This window comes from Eleginops maclovinus, chromosome 5 (genome assembly GCF_036324505.1).
Source record: "Eleginops maclovinus isolate JMC-PN-2008 ecotype Puerto Natales chromosome 5, JC_Emac_rtc_rv5, whole genome shotgun sequence".
Lineage (NCBI taxonomy): Eukaryota > Metazoa > Chordata > Actinopteri > Perciformes > Eleginopidae > Eleginops > Eleginops maclovinus.
Window position 1 is genome coordinate 10,153,034 of NC_086353.1, and position 16,322 is coordinate 10,169,355.

The window sequence follows — 16,322 nt, forward strand, 5'->3', positions numbered from 1 at the left end:
GCAGAGGTCTTGTGAAATTACATTAAAAATCAAACCTCTATGTGACTTTAAGAACCTATTTTATTTCTTTCTGCCTGATTGGTTTCACTGCAGCATGCACCTTGTTTACAGTAAGTTTTATATTTCAGATAATTCTGCCTGTTCTTTATATTTTGTTTATTTTGTTCTATTAAATAGCCTATTAACATAAAAACTGATGTTTTTCCAACCAACCTACCCTAGGTTTAATAAAAACATCTTAATAACGGTTTGAAGACTTTATGACGACCATATTATGAAAAATGTATCCTAATTTTTCTGCTGAGCTACGACAGGAAGACTGAAACACTTGCAACGAGGCAACACAGCCAGACAACATATAACCTGTTGACAAATATTAAACCCTCCTAGATTACATTAAAGTAGATTAGATTAGATTGTCATGTGTAGTGTATAAAATGGCCATAAACAGAGCTTCTAAAATGACATTATTTGTATAATTAACTAAGGAAACATTGTTAGGATGTTGTTTTTATGTTTTAAAACCAATAATCACTTTTTTAATATATTATATATATATATATATATATATATATCTGCTTCATATACTAGCTTCCTTTGTTTTATTCCTTTTCTCTATCCGCTGTATTCCCTCATAGGACTTGGCACCATAAACATGCCATGCCAAAAAAAGCCCTTTTTAATTAGGAGGTGGGGTTATGGATGCTTGTGCTGAAGAGGTGCAGCTGCAATGGTCAGAGGGCACATGCTCAAAATAGAAAGATGTGTGTGAGAAGAAGGTGTTTCTCCACAAACAGTCAGTGGGCATTGCAGCAGTCAGTTGCTAGATAAAAATGAAGCTGAAGACGACCTTAGGAGAGGAAATAGATCACAATGTCATTATTACTGTCAATGCACCATCTCCTACAACAACATGTTTTCGTTGTTTTGATCCCTGTAAATTGTAATCAATTCCCACTGTGAATGCCTTTTTTCAGAATCAAATGTTACCTTTGAAAGATCTAATTCTTTACAAGCAATTTTGAGTCAGTCAATTTCTGGAAATACTAAGGTACAGTACAGAATTATATTTATTGAACAAGGATCATGCATAAAAATACTTTAATCTCAAAAAGAGAAGAGATGCTACATGCCAGATTATAGTTAATTTCAATCTGCAGTCCCTGGGCAGGTACACACATGACAATCAACAACATCCAAAACAGTTCATGATGCCTATCACACTAACAAATAAAACAGATCAAATGGTAGGTCATTAGTCCAATTAATAACAGCTCCTAAAAAATGTTCACAAGACACCAGATGTCCAGTCTCTAATCTCTCTTTAATAATGTTCAATAAAGCTACATCCCACATGGTTACAGCTAACACACAAACATAGTGTATGTATTACTGTCAGTGATGTATATTTCAAATGAAAACCAGGATGCTTAAATGCCCAAATTCCTTGGTAATGGTAGTTCTGACCCTTCTGGAGTGTATTGAGTCTTGAAAGGAATGAAAGCATGCTGAAAGTGAGTTCATACTAGTTCACCTGTCTCAAATAGAGATAAGCAAAAGAGAAATACCATCAGAAAAAGGACTCTAAATGCAGATGATTTGTTTTGGGAATGGGTGAAATCATTTCACCTTTCTGCTGGGAATAACATTTTCGTAACTGAATGATGGACAAAAGATGGAGATTTGTGCAGCTAGCAAACTGAAAGAGGGCACATCAATCTATATTTGTGCAGAAAACCGAAGTGCTAAAGGAGGTCAAACATTTATCTCTATCCAATCTCGCAATTTGGTATTGAAAGCTCCACATTTTACATTTCGTATCTGTGCTTGCGAAAAAAAAGGGAAAAAAGGGAAGGATGGAGATATTTGATAAACTGCTGTCCAGACAAAAGCACAAGAGCGATGGTGGAGGACGATGCTGATGACAGGTCTATTATGCCACAGAGGCGACTGGAGTAGCCAACAATTGAGAGACAGAGCTGTCACAGCATTTTTGCTAAATGCATCACACCAAAGGGTGTAACTCTGTCACTCGTCAAGACAGGATGAAAAAACGTTCTCAGACATCTTGCATCTGCCACTCAAGCTATGCCAATGCTCACTATGTCACATAAAGATGTACAAAGAAATATACCCAGACTACTATTTGGTGATACTATAAGTCAACATAGAGGAAGAGTATATGAGAACAAATGGAATTAATATACAACCAGTTATTAAACACTTCTTTGCTTCTGGGAGAATTCAGCTTGATTCTAATAAGCTTAAAAACGGAATTATACTTTTATTGTTTTACATATTGTGTCTATCATACTTCATGAGTGATAGGTTTTCCTGTTACTTCAGCTGGACGTCAGTCAAGCTGCTGCTGCCCTCTACTGTCTGCTGCACTTCAAATCACGTGAGGAATTCTTGTGTTGTTAAATCCTTTTTGGGAGAGGGGCATTTAAGGTGAACTGGTATGATGAGTGCCTCCAAAAAAAGAGTTTCAGGCTACTAAGATATGGAAGTTGCCATTTTTGCTGTCCAGTTGTTCTCTTTTCAATAGTGTTAGATTTTCTACTGCATAAATCATTTAGCTGAAATGGATTCACAACAACTATGTCAATTTCAGAGGCTCTCAGCGGCTCTTTTCAGCAAACAACTTCTTACTAATTAGAGAATAATTCCAACGGAGTTCCTTATCCTTTACAATAATTTTATGTAACTCATGTGTGCCTAATATAGTCCTAGTGATGTGAAATAACGGCACATGAGGTATGTATTAGAAAGTTACTAAACATGTTTGCAGATTCTATAGATTTGTTGGTTTAGAACCTAATCAATGAACTATTATAGATTAATTTATGTTTGTCTTGCTCCCTCTTGTGGTCAGTTAGAGCTAGTGCAGCAACTGCTGTTACAGCATGTAAATATGGACACAACTAATTATTTATTTATTTATACTACAATGGCATTAAATATAAGAAACTGTTTCATGTTTTTAATTGATATTTGTGTAGCGCCTTTAAAAAAAAAAGTTGCTTCACAGGGAAACCTGGACACATCTTTTGGATTTTAGTGGCAGAAAAATAAGCAGTTTTCTTTACACTTAAGTAAAATCAAGATTAGTCAGACATCCTCTGATTAATATGTTGGGTTTTTTTTTTTGCCGGTTATTCATTATCAATCTAGACTATTTTACATGGAGGCACATGGTCAGTGTTGGTAATGTCTGTCTATATGCAACAGAGGGCACTATTTCAGCACACTTAAATGTGTTGCTGATAAGCAGAGCATAACCATACATTTAAATAAGGTATATACAGACATAAGTCAAATCAATAAGTAGCAGAATGAGATCAGGTGTATATTGTCTATAGTTCAACAAACCAGTAATGTAATTAATCTTAGGGTGTATATGACATTCATATAGCTCTACTCAACAGTAGACTATCATTTTTAACTGCAGAGAACAAATACACAAAATATAAGGTCCAAACGATGACAAATTACATTTACCAATGAACAAGCAGTTTTTTCATTCATTCTTCATGTCGGAAGAATAAGATTTTATTTTTAGAATGTTCCATGCATAATAATAAATAAATAATTTAGTATTCTAATGTGACTCTGTAGCTCACACCAGGTTTGAGTGTGCAATAGCTTAAACAAAATGAATAAATGCACAGTATATCAGTGACAATTTGAATGTCCTTCAACCACGTAAAGCTGCAGCAGCATCCATGGATCTGCAGGTGTTGATCTCTTGGGTGGTATTCGTCAACTATCAAAGTTTTGAGATGGAAATTATTTTAGACCAATCACAGTCAGGCATCATACTCTGACAGCCAATCACATTCTAGAATTGTAGTGAGGGTGTGTCCCAAAAAAAGAGTGCGGCGCGGTGCGGTGCAACCTCCCTGCTGGCCGGCGAGAGTTTGGTTGAGAGGGTGCTGGATGGTGGGGGAGTACCACTGATGAGAGAGAAAGGAGGCAATAATATAGCACGCATTTAGAGGACTATTACTCTCATATACTGGATAGGAGCTAAGCACCTGAGCAGGGTTTCTTCATCTACTGTGTGTGGTGAGTTCAGCAGAGAAGCCGGGGCCTCAGTTCGTTGTAGTGAGGATGATAGTGGTTAGCAACAGTAACCGCTAGCTAGCGGATTATTGTGCCATGACTTTTCAATGATGGAGGACCATCAGCTTTCCTAGTGTTAGCCGGGGTGCCGCACAACAAACGTGCTATTTGTTTAACTCTGATGTAGTGTTGAATTAAAATGTGTGATGCAGGAATCTGTATTTAGACGTGTTTTGTTTTAGAAGTTACCGTGAAACTGTGTGGTCATTGTCGGCTTGCTTTTATCCCCACCCAGACAGACGTCTTTGAGACACCCACACCCATGAAGCGATTTTGTCTCATCCCTAGAACTCTCATTCACACAGGAATGATTTGCTATTAGGGATTTGTGTTCATCTTCTTATTTATTAAACTCGTAAAAGCACCTATATAGGATCCCGAGTTGTGGGTTGTTGGTGTTTATCAGAGCTGTCCTTGCAGGCATCATTTCGAGCGGGTGGGATATTGAGCACAGCACGCCAACTTTGAGCTAGCAAGCTAACCTAGCCGATGCAGCGGTGTGGCCCAGCCGGTGTATATCAGTCCCTTAACAAACTATTTACACATCTAATTGCAATTTCTTGACCCTCATCTACTAATATAACCAACCTGGGCGTGGTGTGCTTTATATTCCCTTGGCCCACAAGTGAATAAGGGATGAAAGTAAGTGTTTTCCAAGTCAAAGTAAGGGGATGCATTTACACTGCAGCCAGCAGACACTCTGATCCCCTGTCCCTTGACCTGACCCAGATTCGTGTCTAATCAGCGCCTGCTTTAAGCATGGGACATGATTGTAGGTTAAAAAACTCCTTTCAGCATTCATCAGCTGGTGTTGTCTGAGATTATTAAGAGGCTCGTTGGAGTGGTGCTTTCAGCCAATGGCTAACATTCAGACATGCCATTGTATCAGCTGTTGAAGGCATCAAGTGCCAGGTTTAACTAAGGTACTCTCTTCTGTCTTTTTTTAACTCAGTTTTGTGGAAGTGTATGCTCTTATTATTGATGATGTAGATGTTTATTCCATTGCATGTATGTAAGGATAAAACCACTTACCAGTCTTATTATATTATAAGTAATCCCATCTGAGTATTTCTCCATTACTCCTTTGGTCCATGTCAGGAAAGTGTCCTTCACTGTTTTCTTGGAGATATTTTCTCAAACATTTTTGCTATTTATTGATATGCAGACTATTTTTAAAGATAAGTGCGTGCCCTGGTAAATGTGAGAATGCTCTTAATAGTTACCACTCACAATAACGCCTTGTTTTTTATTGCATAACACAGTGAGGGTTTGCCTTGTTTAAATGGTGAGGATACTGTGCATGTGGGTTGGTTATGCGCAGGGATGGAGGTGTTAAGGCTTCAGCACGTCTGTGTGGGCCAAACAAGTCCTTCTAGAACAATCGCAAAGCCCTTAAGCAAAAGAAAGACAGCAAAGTAATGCAACCTAAATAAACAACACACAACATTTTTACTTGGTTTAAAATCCTCTCATTTGATCTCTAGAAATATGGCTTTTTTCTAAAGACTATGATAACAGGTGTTTCCTGTCATGCTTAATCTGCCACTGTTTATAAGATGATTCATCAGAAGGCTCTACATGAACTGCTTATTGACATATTTAGGTTGGATCTATGATATCAGTCATCTTACATCTTTCTACCAGCATTTCTTTTATACAAGGTTAACCATGAGTCCCTGCTGAGTTTTAACAGGCAATCAGCAATAACCGTGAGTCACTTTGATAAGGTTCGCTTGACATTTAATCAGACCTGGCCTGAAATATACTTATTAACTTGGTTTTTCATTAGCTATCGAAAGCCTTTCTTCTTTTAAAAGTAATATAGATTGTGTTATTGGAAAGATTTTAGTCAAATGATAAAAAGTGAGTTTTCTTGGAGCCAGTGTTTATCACCCTCTGGGCTCTTAACCATTAGCTTTATGGAAGCTTAATGGAAGAAATGCAGCTTGGTTGAGCAGATGTTTTATCTGAAATGGTATATATTTTAGTGATGGTGCTTCCACCATATGAAAGATAAACGATATAACAACATTAAAATCAGCGATCCGAGATTTAGTGTGTACCTGTTTTACTATTGCTCTTCATTCAAAATCTTTTGTGGTAATTTCTGTCAATATAGGATTTTCTATGTGATTCTCATAAAGAAAAATGAAGACCTTTCTGGTTATTCTACCAAGTTGGCATTTTTCAATTACTTTCACTGAAAACGTATTCTATTGAAATAAGAATAAAACGTTCTACTTATTTGACTTTGTTTAAAAAAATGTCTTCGGTGAAAAAGTATTTCTAAAAGTATTGATGGCAGGAACACTGGTAATCTTATTTAAGCTCTATAAAGTGAACCGTGTGACAGGGATTTGTATTGTTAAAATGTTTGCGTTGGCCAGACAAACATACTTGTTCTGCTTCCTACAGGTGGCATAGCGTGTTCTGCTCCTGGTTCCCAGCAGAGATGTCACAGAGGAGTGGGCAGGAGGACCCGGAGCGGTACCTCTTTGTGGACCGCGCCGTGGTCTACAACCCGGCTGCACAGGCCGACTGGACAGCCAAGAGGCTAGTATGGATCCCATCAGAACGCAACGGCTTTGAGGCTGCTAGTGTGCGTGAGGAGCGTGGAGATGAGGTGGTGGTGGAGCTGGCAGAGAATGGGAAGAAGGCAGTGGTCAACAAGGATGACATTCAGAAGATGAACCCGCCAAAGTTCAGCAAGGTGGAGGACATGGCCGAACTCACCTGCCTGAACGAAGCGTCCGTGCTTCACAACCTGAAAGACCGCTACTACTCTGGACTCATCTATGTGAGTAACAACTTGTAATTATCGTCTTCCACGCTAAAGAAACTAAAAGAAAGTCTGTAAAAATGATTGTGTTGATAGTTTAATTGTAGAGATTCATATCCAAGAGTTGGTGTGACAGTTCCATCCAAATGTCTGTTGGCTCTTACGGATATTACCTTTGTGAAACATATTCTTTTTTTGTAAGGCTTCATTTGACCTCATTACAATGTATCGTGAAGCCATTGGGTTTTATTGTAGTGTATTTCACCATATTAGTAAATTTAGAGACACTTTTTTTTTGAGGAAGTAACCATTAGTGTCTTAAATTTTACAATCGATGTGCAAATCTTATCCAAAGCACTTCATAGTTGAGTCTCTGCATTGAACAGACTTAGAAACACATCACCTTCAATGAACAAGCCATCATGTCCTACATAAGCTGCCGATTTCCCCTGTGATTATGACCCACTTAGTGGCATGCATTCCTGGAATAGCCCAGACACGGAGCTGGTGGGCCACCTGAGACCTGGGGAGGAGGCCGGGGCTGAAGGGGTTAAACAGAAAGGCTAAACTAGATGAATAACTCAGGGCAGATTGAGATAGGTATGGTTAGTTTCCTTATACAGCCGAAAAGCTGTTTACTTACTTGGTAGATGGCTATAGGATACAGACACACTTTTAGTTCAGGGGATTATGTGTAAATGTGTTTGTTCTTAAGAGAAAGAAGCTGCAGTTGAAAGCACTTTTGTGGTTTTCTAACCTTTGGCCATTAAGACAGAGCTTTGGAAGCTTCGTGGATGAAGTCATACCATTTAAAATGTTAATGACACTGTTTACTCTTTGTGCTGATGAGTTGTTATTACATCACTATCATCATCCAGTGTATGGCCAAAGCTCCAGCATCATGTCTCTCCATAGGAAAGAAGGAAACTATGGCAGGTATTTTTACTCTGCTGGCATTGATGTGGTGTGTTCAGCTGATTCCAACAGCTACTTTTATTTATTTATGTTTGCATTGAATTATTTTGTCCACTCTTCACTGCCTCATATACTTTAATTTGCAGTGTTGTTTTCATTATTGATTAATATGACTCATACCTTCCTGATTGTCACAACAAGGTGAACATTGTAAATCAAATTCTTGGGTTAAATTTGGCAAGGAATTATTTGAAATGGATTGTTTGTGGATTTGACGATTACCAATCATTTTTACTCCTAGATATTTCTCACCATGGTCTATCGAGTGTAATACATGGTGTCTTTATGTCAGCAATTTTGGTAAAGGTATTTGACGAACGGTGATTTAGATAAATCCATTTGTAAACAGCTTCAAAACGCATTCATATCTCAATCCAACATGAATCTAATATCCCCTTTGATGCTTGAGATATTTGTTTCTGGTGCTCTGCTGTATTGTAGCTAAATATAACATTCAAGCACTATATAATTAATGTCTTGGGCTGGATGTTGTGACCAGGCAACGTGTGAGCTCTGCCATGTAGTCACTGTTTGCAGATGGCTGCGTGCCAAGACGCTGCTTTGCTAGCTCGTATCTCCTTAAAGCAGTAATGTTAAAAAGAAATCTTTGCAGACCTTTGAACCCTCCCTTCTTCCTACTCAAGCTGCAGCAGTGTAGACATCAGGTTCAGTTTTTATTTATTAAATTGAAATGCAGCGTTAGTATAAAGAACGTCTTTGTATTTCACAGTAGTTTCAGAGGGCTTTTAAGGGGAAAGAGTGACCCAAGCCCCATCTCTTAGCTCAGGGAGGCCTGTGCTGAGTCACACTGTAACCAAACTGCCTTAACAGAGTTCTTTGTGTTCACTGATAAACAACAGCTGTCTGCTCAAATAACTGAATTTTCTTTTTGCTGTGCTGCAGGGTTAGACATCTCCTTCCTCTGGGTCAGTTTACATGCTGAGTAAATCCTCATGCTGCTAAATTACCCTTTTTTTAATTTCTCATCAACACCAAAGTCCCCAAGTGTGAAGCTAATGAACAAGGACTTTTAAGGGATTTGTGTTTTATGCATGCCAGATTTCTGTCTGTCATGTTTTTGAGCATTACCGACTCTGTCCTGTCCTGCTTTTGAGTATTGTGTGACCTTTTAAGACAGACCAGCATAGCACAGCTAGGACATTACAGGCAGGTGATGTATAGGTCATTATCATGTTTCAAACTAGTGGACAATAAATCCAAAAAACAACTTTATGGACTTAAGAAATGAGTTCAAAATGTTGATGGTTATACTATTTCATACCTGCTGATTGATTTGAACAATTACAATTGAAGCCAGTGGCGGAGGATAAAGGAGGACGGAGTAAACTGTGGTAATGCTGTCACTGTGATGTATTATTGAATGCCTATATGCTCATCCTTTGTTGCATTGATGGAGCAGAGTACTCATCCTCAATATGATGGTGGGCCGCTCCAGGCTGAGAGCTTTGTGTGGAGACATGTTTGCCTTTATCGACGGGATGTCTCTCTATTCCTAGAGCCTGCCTCTCACTGGACCATGGGTCTGTTCGTTCACAACTGAAACCTGGACAGAAGATTCTCCGAAATGTATTTGATAAAGAGATAATTAAAAAGGGTTGTGTGAAGCAAAAACAGTTCATATTTCCCTAAGAAGTCGGCATAGACGGATGATTTTCTGTGTTTAAGAACATGGTAAAGCCCATTTAGCGGACGTACGATCTGAGTGGAGGGCACTGATTCATGCAATAGCAGAAGAAAATGTGTCCCCTTCTCCCATTGAGAGAGGCCCAGTTGCTAAGCACTGCTTGGTTCCCAGACATTTATCTGGACATGTCCGGAGGGATGGGAACCCTTTCAACTGTTTCAGAGTTCCCCTCAAATTCTCTGAGTGGTGTGTTTAGGACTGTGTTGACTCGCTCCTCAAACCCAATTATCTGCTCAAAATATGCAGCTGCATTTTATATTCCATTCATATATAGTAGATGATATCCTCACGTCATCATTAACTGTAGATAATGTATTTAGAATTAAACAGGCAGCATCCAGAGAAATTTGCCTCTGATATGACCGTCCAGTAATTTTGCCCAGTGAATGAGTCAAATAGTTTTTATGAACTTGTAAATGAAACTACATGACACACAAATGTACCATTAGGGGGATCAATAAAGGTCCATCTTCTTCTTCTTCAAAATATGTATATATATATATAAGAAGTCTGAACGTTTCTGCATATCAGATATGGGCAAACATATTCTTTTGTGAAGCCTGAACTGACTGTATGGATTGTTTTAGGCGAAGTCTGCATTTTGAGAAAGGAATGAACCCCAACACGCTGGCTGGCTGGTGTCTTGTTTTGCCTGGTTGTGTAGGTGTCCAACTGCTTGGCCTCAGACTCCCACTAATCCCTCAAATACCCCCTGGGGTCCACCGCCAAGGACAGCCAGCTGAGTCACACTGCTCCCCACTGCCTGCGGCCCACGCTGGGTCAGGAGCGCTGATCTGTCTGCCTGGCGCTGCGCCCATCAGAAGGGGCCTGGGAAGGGGTAATTATTGCGAGGGCCCTGTAGTACATCCTGAGTCGCATGGGGTATATTTTTACAGGCAATTCCAGTGATCAGGGTGTGAGTGTTGGCCTCAGTTATGTTGCACGGCGTTGCTGCTGGCGAGTTCAGAATAACAGATCTTTGTGCGGCCAGGTTGCAGCGCAGAGCTGTGTGTAAAGCATGTGTGCCCATGGAAGAGGAGTGCAGAGGGATTTTGAAGGCCATCTGGTGACATTAACCACACACACACACATCGGTACAGCACCACACCAGGACACCCCTGTGTTACTGTAATATATGCACATCCGAGGGTTCCTAATTCAGCATCTTCGGGCTCCATGGCAGCGTTTGTATTTCAATAATTATTTTAATAATTGTTTGGGTAAAATGGAAATATTTAATATCAGCATATTTATTATGTTGACATTCAGTCATAACTACTACAGTATTACAAAATGACTGGTGTTTGGCCTCTGGTTAGCCAGACATATCTCTTGTGTGTTTTAGTCGAACAATACCCGACAATTTATAATATATTTAACTAAAACCAATGTAACAAACGCAATGATAATCTATGTTATATGTTAAGTGATAATATTGAATTATGGCCCAGGTGTGCTTGAGTTGCAGAAACATCACAATGCATATGTGTTGGGTGTGAACCTCCAGCCTGGCAACGCTTGGGATGTGTTTGTCAGTGTGTTTCTCTCACTTACACACACACACACACACACACACACACACACACACACACACACACACACACACACACACACACACACACACACACACACACACACACACACACACACACACACACACACACACACAGACAGCATGCTTTGGTCATGTCACCATTGTTCCAGCTCAACAACTGGGTTACAGGCCCAGGGCCCCTGCAGCCCACCGGCCATCACAGACAGCATCATTTAAAGAATGTGGCTCTGCAGCACAGCTAAACAAAGAAAGGTGAAAAAAGAGGAGCCACACCATAGAGGAGTAAAAGCACATTAAAGTTGCATCAACTAATGTGTAATGCAACTAATTGGAGAAGACAGTATTGCAATCTAAAATTTAAAGCATGATGATGACAGGATGGATATTGGTATGCTGTGTCAAGATGTCTAATCCCAGTCACTGATGTGTGACGCAAACAGCCGTAATCCAGCTGGGTCTACTGTGTACCCTGTGCACTCTTGAGTTAATGGAGATCACCAGCAGCAGACATGTCAGGGATTAACCCCGTCCTTTCCTGTCTGCCTGCATGTCTCCCTGCATTATTCAGCTGAGGGACCCTTCCACTTGTTATTAAAATCGGATTTCTGTAGTCAGTCAAAGAAAGTCAGTGTGAACTTGCAGTCGCTTTAATGTGGAGAGAAAGGAGAGGGTGAATAGCCACATATGACATGAATAAGTGAGCGGAGACTTGGCAGTGTGCCAGCTAGCTGCAGTGTTGCATCGTTTTCTGGCAGGATCGGTGAATTCATAATCTACACAACACAACGGGCGTCATCGTCGTGTAATGTTCACGTGGCTTTAGTAAGAAGTTTTTTAGCATTCTGTAATTTTTAGGATCAACACAAACCACTGCTATGGAATAGAGCAGGTAGCCAATAATTTAGTAGCCAATTTGAAGTGGGTTACTGATCATATCTCAACTTTATTGTCAAACTTTCAGTTTGTGTGTGCAGACAGAGGGATCGAAATACTGTTTCCTACAATCCCGAGGTATAAAAAAGTTAAAGTAAAAAACATACAAATATAAAAATATGTATAAAAAGGTGCATATACATACAAACCAGTTCTCCCAAACGTATATCTATATATACAGAAATATAAATACACACATGAAAGGGCATAACAACAACAATCAATATATATACAAGAGACACAAAATCACAGTTACTTCAAAAGTATTCGGTTGGATATATTAAAGAAAATGTACATAGTGCAAAAGATTGTCCAAAAAAATGTTCGTCGCAGCGTAAAAAAAGTGTCTGGTCCTGGATTTGTGTGTCATGAAAAATAGTACATGTTCAGGATAAGGACGTTAAGGACAAAGTATGAAAATGATCTTGCATGAGGTCGTTTTCTTTTTGCAAACAGGAGAAATGTAAATATGGCAATTATATTAGGACTATAAAACCATTGTTATAGTGATGAATGCAAATCAAATTCAACAGGTATTTCAGTGAAATATTAATACTAATGTAAAATTTGATCTGACCTGGTGGAGATGTGAGGGCTGCTGTGTGATGCATTAACTGTTAACCATGTTCCCTTTTCTGCTTATAGACATACTCGGGTCTCTTCTGTGTGGTCATCAATCCCTACAAAAACCTGCCCATCTACTCCGATAACATCATCGAGATGTACAGGGGCAAAAAGAGGCACGAGATGCCCCCCCACATCTACGCCATCTCGGAGTCTGCGTACAGATGCATGTTGCAAGGTAAGTGTTACCTGCTGTAACCTCAAAATGCCATTAAAGGTCACACTCCACTTATTTTATATGTGATGTCGTAATGTCGTTATCCCTCTTGCCAAGCGTTTTCTGCGCTACCTGAAATGTCACAGCCAACATTCAACGTCAACGATGTGCCTTTTCTGCTCGATATTAAAAGCTGATGTATGTTCTCAGGCCACCTGTGCCCAGGTATAAAGCTTTTTGGTCCAAAATACTAACGTTTGTACTTGTTTGCTCTATGAAAAGGGCTAAAAATTATGTTTTAATATCTAGACACTTTCAAGCCACTGACTCTTATTATTCCATACAAATATGACCAGTGCTCTTAGTGCTCTCAACAGTTTTGCATATCTTCCCAGAGCATCTGTGGCATTTCTGCAGCCTGAGTTCTCGCGTTAATTTGATTTATAACCCATTTCGAAACGTACACATCTTCTAAGTGAAGGCCGTCCACTCAGAATGATGTCTTCAAAGATCCTTGCCTAGTAGTTGGCGAGTTTCCAGGCTCTATGGGCAGTGACTGACTGGGATCAGACCAGCGAGAACAGAGAGGGTGACCCCATTGTGCTCAACAATAAGTCCTTTGTGTGATTGTGAGGGCCGACCAGTGGGGGTGGTGACAAACTGGACAGTCCCGTCGGTCCTTTTAGGCTTTGGTTTCCCCGTGTTGGTACACAGAAGCAAGTTTCGTCCATGTAAACAAGTAGCTCGATGATTGCTTCGTCCTCTTTAAACTCTTTCAAACAACTCTTTATAAGGGAAAATCGCAAGACATTATTTTACTACATACCTACTCCCCCCTTTTTAACCACAAATATTCAGTTTGCACTCATAGTTTTCTTTTAGGTGTAGCCTTTAGGCTTTGGTCTAAAGACGTTGTTACGATGTTGAATAAATGGCTTTATCTCTTCACAGCTGATGATGTTCAAGCACAGGAACAGTTTCACTAGAGCCTCGCTGTGGGTGTTGTTGAACTCAGCCAGCTATTTTTTGTTATCACCTCCTCCTCTTTTTCTTCACACCCTCTATTCTCTACATGGATGGACATAAACGCGTGGGGGCAGGGCAGGGCGACCTGTCAATTAGTAATGCGGTGAACATATTTCTTAAAATATGACCACAGTTTTTGACGCTGCATGTGTTTACTGTATGTCTTGGATTACTCGAGCATGATTTGTGATTTTTAAGGCACTGCAACCCCAGCCCATTTTCAGTTGTGGTCGTATAATAATTAACAGTGCGCTTCAGAAGGAGGTTTGTAGGTTGGAGATTAGTGGAGGCCAGCTGCTGTTCAGCTGTGGCCCTGAGCATTTCAGCAGCCTGGTTAATGTGATATTATCCAGCTGTATGGATAAGCACTGGTGTAGGTTTGTTTACTCTTTTTCTCCAAGTGGCCAATAAAGATTCTTGAAAACCCAACGCTGAGGCAGATATAATCACAATTCCTTGATACGGTGCAAATTGTCTACCAAGGTTTCTGTCATTTTATATTGCTGTAGTGTTAAGCATTTCAATCAATCAATTAACAGTTCACAGATTAAAAAAAAGCCAGAAAGGAATCAAACCTTTACACCTTAATTTATCAAGATACTGAATCAATTTGATGTGAAAAGTCTACCAAATGTTCAATAGTGCCATAAATCAGCCAGTAAAACATTCCCTACAATGATGCAGTATAGAGCTTATTCATTTTATGATTCTTTGATTGCTAGAAAACTGTCTTGATTTTCCACTTTTCTCAGTTTGTTACCATTGTAAGTTAGATAACTTTGGGGTTTGGTGGGGCAAAACCAGAATTTTAAATGTGTCGCCCTGATCTCTTGACAATTTTATGACACACATTTAATAGGATAAACAATAAATTGATAAATAGAAAAAACAATCAACAGACTATTGAAACCAAATAAATAATCATTATTTACAGCCCTATTCTTGTACAAGCAAAGATTCAACGGTATACCTATCAGTGTCTAAACTGTCCAGCAACATTTTTGACAAGCTCACATTATGGGTCACCATCTTGCCCGGCCCATTCCATGTTATCGCAGAATGTTTCATTAAACTACAGAGATTAATATCAGACCGTTCACACATCCTGTTTAGACTTTGCAGTGTCAGTTGCCATCTGAACAAGAAAGAACACTTGAGACGTATAATTTGTTGCCTCTGATTTATGAGCTTTGGAGCCACACAGATCGGTGAATCGCGTTTACAGCTGAAGGGTGTCTAAACCTCGCAGGGATCTGTTAATTACCTCAGCAGTGGTGTGAAGCCAGTCAGAACTCATATGGGAGGTTAAATGAAGTGTTGCCTAACAAAGAAAGGGTGTGTAAGCAGACTTCCAGCACCTCCTGCAGATCTGTCACTGATTAGTGGTCCAGATACATAATTACCCTCGCTGCTCAGTCCGACGTACATGAAGCTACATTTTATCATATCTGTGAATGTGTCGTAGGTGAATGCTGATGCTCGTAATGAAACAAACATGTCAAGGAACGGTCATGTCTGCAGCTGCGATAGCTTCCAAGAGTGGACAGGCATCAACAGCACTGAAAGTGTCCCTAGGTGGGGTTTTGAAACAGGGGGTCTTTGTTCCAGTAGAAATGGTAAAAGACCACCCTCCTCAAGTGACTCCCCGGTGTCTGATCCAGGCGTTAGGTCAAATCGAGGGAGAGCCATCATAGCTCAGCCATGTTTTTACCAAAGACCAGTGTTTTTATTCCCCCTCACCGACGTCCAATATATCATGTCAGCAGCATGGCTGATTTTGATATATGACCAAATTGTTAGAAGAATGCACAGCATGTCCATGAAGTTTTCAGTGACGTGCCCTAGTGTAATATATACTGTCAGGAATGTTTAATAAGCTAGCTTGGGAATGTTTATAATGGCCCACCTGGCACCATCGAGGTCTATAGCAAACAGTAATGGCTTTGATGCCCTTTTGAACTGAGGCTTGATGCGGGCTGTTTCAACCTCAAACCTCCTCCTGGGCACACTAAGCACACCGTCAGTCAGTTTTAGCGATTCTCTTGAAAAAGGGAACCACTGCTGTAGTCAAGGAGCTGTGAGACAGGTTTACATTCACGGTTCTTTTTCTTAAAGACATTTCTCTTTTTCCCTATAAACACAACTGGAACAGATCCTTTTGTGGACAGTGAAGCCGCTCCGTCAGTAACTGAAGGAGCGCTCGTGTTTTCCTTGTAAGAGATCCTAATAAAGCTTGCCGCTGTATCATAAAATGACTATCACAGTTAGAGCTAAAACTGCTTTATCTATCACTTTAGTTCCCTTTCAAATACATTCTAAAAGGACAGGTGACAAAAAACTACGAGAAGAACACTAAATATGATACATTTTTCTTGTCCGTTCTGCAAAAATGTAAAGGACAGTCTTGTTGACTTTTCTTTGCTGCAGTGTGGGAGAGATTTGG

At 39.8% G+C, this 16,322-nt stretch overlaps 1 protein-coding gene across 1 annotated transcript in view; it reads left to right on the top strand.

Annotated features, from left to right (window-relative positions):
- The first annotated feature begins 3,890 nt into the window (after positions 1 to 3,890).
- The window catches only part of LOC134864549 (myosin-10-like), a 49,270-nt gene continuing 36,838 nt past the window's right edge, over positions 3,891 to 16,322 (top strand). The window contains 3 exon segments of the mRNA XM_063883614.1: positions 3,891 to 4,068; positions 6,541 to 6,922; positions 12,718 to 12,874. Of these exon segments, the coding sequence (XP_063739684.1) occupies positions 6,578 to 6,922; positions 12,718 to 12,874 (502 nt within the window). The 5' untranslated portion in view covers positions 3,891 to 4,068; positions 6,541 to 6,577.